The 1,725-nt window shown below is 45.0% G+C and overlaps 1 protein-coding gene across 1 annotated transcript; it reads left to right on the top strand.

Moving 5' to 3' along the window:
- Positions 1–404: 404 nt before the first annotated feature.
- Positions 405–1,628, top strand: Pmar_PMAR014772 (conserved hypothetical protein; the record flags this gene model as incomplete). The annotated part of the gene is made up of 1 exon (XM_002777522.1): positions 405–1,628. One exon carries the CDS (start codon positions 405–407, stop codon positions 1,626–1,628), a length of 1,224 nt encoding a protein of 407 aa, XP_002777568.1.
- Positions 1,629–1,725: the final 97 nt, after the last annotated feature.

Genomic DNA, 1,725 nt, shown 5'->3' on the forward strand with positions numbered 1-1,725 from the left:
CGGTTGGGTAAATTTAGGTTTCCCAATGCCAGAGGTATGCAATGTTTTACCCGACTGGGTCACGTCACCGTGAGCTCATGTCGTTAGTACAATGTAACACCCTACCCCTCTGATTGATTAGGATGCCACCAGGAACTTGTCCAGTTTATCAACTCGTGAGTTCACTGTGCATGAGCATAGGAGTGATAAAGGCCTATGTATATGGGAAGCTAGTCAGAGTGTGCGGCAGTCTAGCGTGGCGCTAAAACATTTCGTGATTGAGTAGGCGGTTAAAAGACTACTGAAATGTTAGAAGATTTGTTGTGGAGCCCTACAATTCGTGTGTTTTGAAATTGGATGTTCGGTCAGCTTTTTTTATCTTTTTCCCGTGGAACCTCTCTTGTCCTCATCGTCTTGAAATAACCATGGCTTTTTGTGGAAAGACTACTTTGTACATCATGGGCCTCCTGATCTTCGGCTCTCTCAATACTATGTGTACCAAACTCCAGTTTGAGATGACTTCGGTTGGTATCAATGGAGATGTGAAGCACTTTATGAAGCCCTGGTTCGGGACCTTAACCATGTTCATGGGTATGTGTATCGTTCTGCTCATCCACTTTGTCGATGTCTTCATTGATCGCATGAGAGCCAGGAGGCAGCACGGTGAGGCTTACGAGGCCTTATTGCGGCAACCACAGCAGCAGCAGAAGTTCGAGAATGCTACACCTAGTTTTTGGAAAGCTGGTATACTGATATTGGCCCCTGCTACCTTTGATTTGATCGCCACGACTATGTCCTTCGTGGGATTGTTGTATAATTCGGCGTCTGTTTGGCAGATGTTGAGGGGTTCAATGATCATCTTTTCCGCCATTTTTTCTGTCTTCTTCCTTGGTAGGAAGTTACACGGTTATCATTGGTTTGGAGTCCTCATGTGTGTGGTCGCCATCTGTTTAGTAGGCATCGCCAATATCATGTCCGGTTCTTCCTCTACGTCACATGCTAGTACTGGTCTAATGGTATTTGGTATGATTATGATCGTTGCCTCGCAAGTCATCCAATCTCTACAAATTGTCACTGAGGAAAAGCTCTTGAAGGGTTACACTATTGCTCCGTTCCATATTGTTGGTATGGAAGGTGTCTGGGGTACCCTCATCTTGTTCATTCTCATCTTCCCATTGTTATATTTTATTCCCGGTAAGGATGAAGGATCTGCCGAGAATACTTTGGATACTATGGTCATGATTGAAAACAATAAGAATCTACAGATAATGGTTGGTGTCTACATTGTCTCGGTTTTCACCTATAATATGGCTGGAATGTTGGTCACTTACGCTCTCTCCGCCGTACATAGGACAATGCTAGAAGCTACTAGAACTGCTGTAATCTGGATATGTGATCTGATTATCCAGTATCTTGTGGCTCCTGGTTCTAACTTTGGTGAAGTATGGACTGCATGGTCTTGGCTTCAGCTATTTGGTTTCCTTCTCCTGGTCATGGGTCAGGCTGTCTACTCTGATCTCGTTAAGGTTCCCGGTTTCTATTATCCACCAAAGCCGCAGGTTGCCGGGATGATGAAGTCACCAGCAAGTGTGAGGTTCAATGTTCCCGAGGTTGCTGAAGCTATCCCTGAGGGACCTCGTCAAGGTTGAGGGGTGCTTAATGCGAACCCTGCCGTGTTGTATAGACTAGTACTAATGTCTTCTCTACTTTAATGATCCTATGGAATTAGAAGACCGAGTTCCACTC

Source organism: Perkinsus marinus, assembly GCF_000006405.1.
Source record: "Perkinsus marinus ATCC 50983 genomic scaffold scf_1104296951524, whole genome shotgun sequence".
Taxonomy (NCBI): domain Eukaryota; phylum Perkinsozoa; order Perkinsida; family Perkinsidae; genus Perkinsus; species Perkinsus marinus.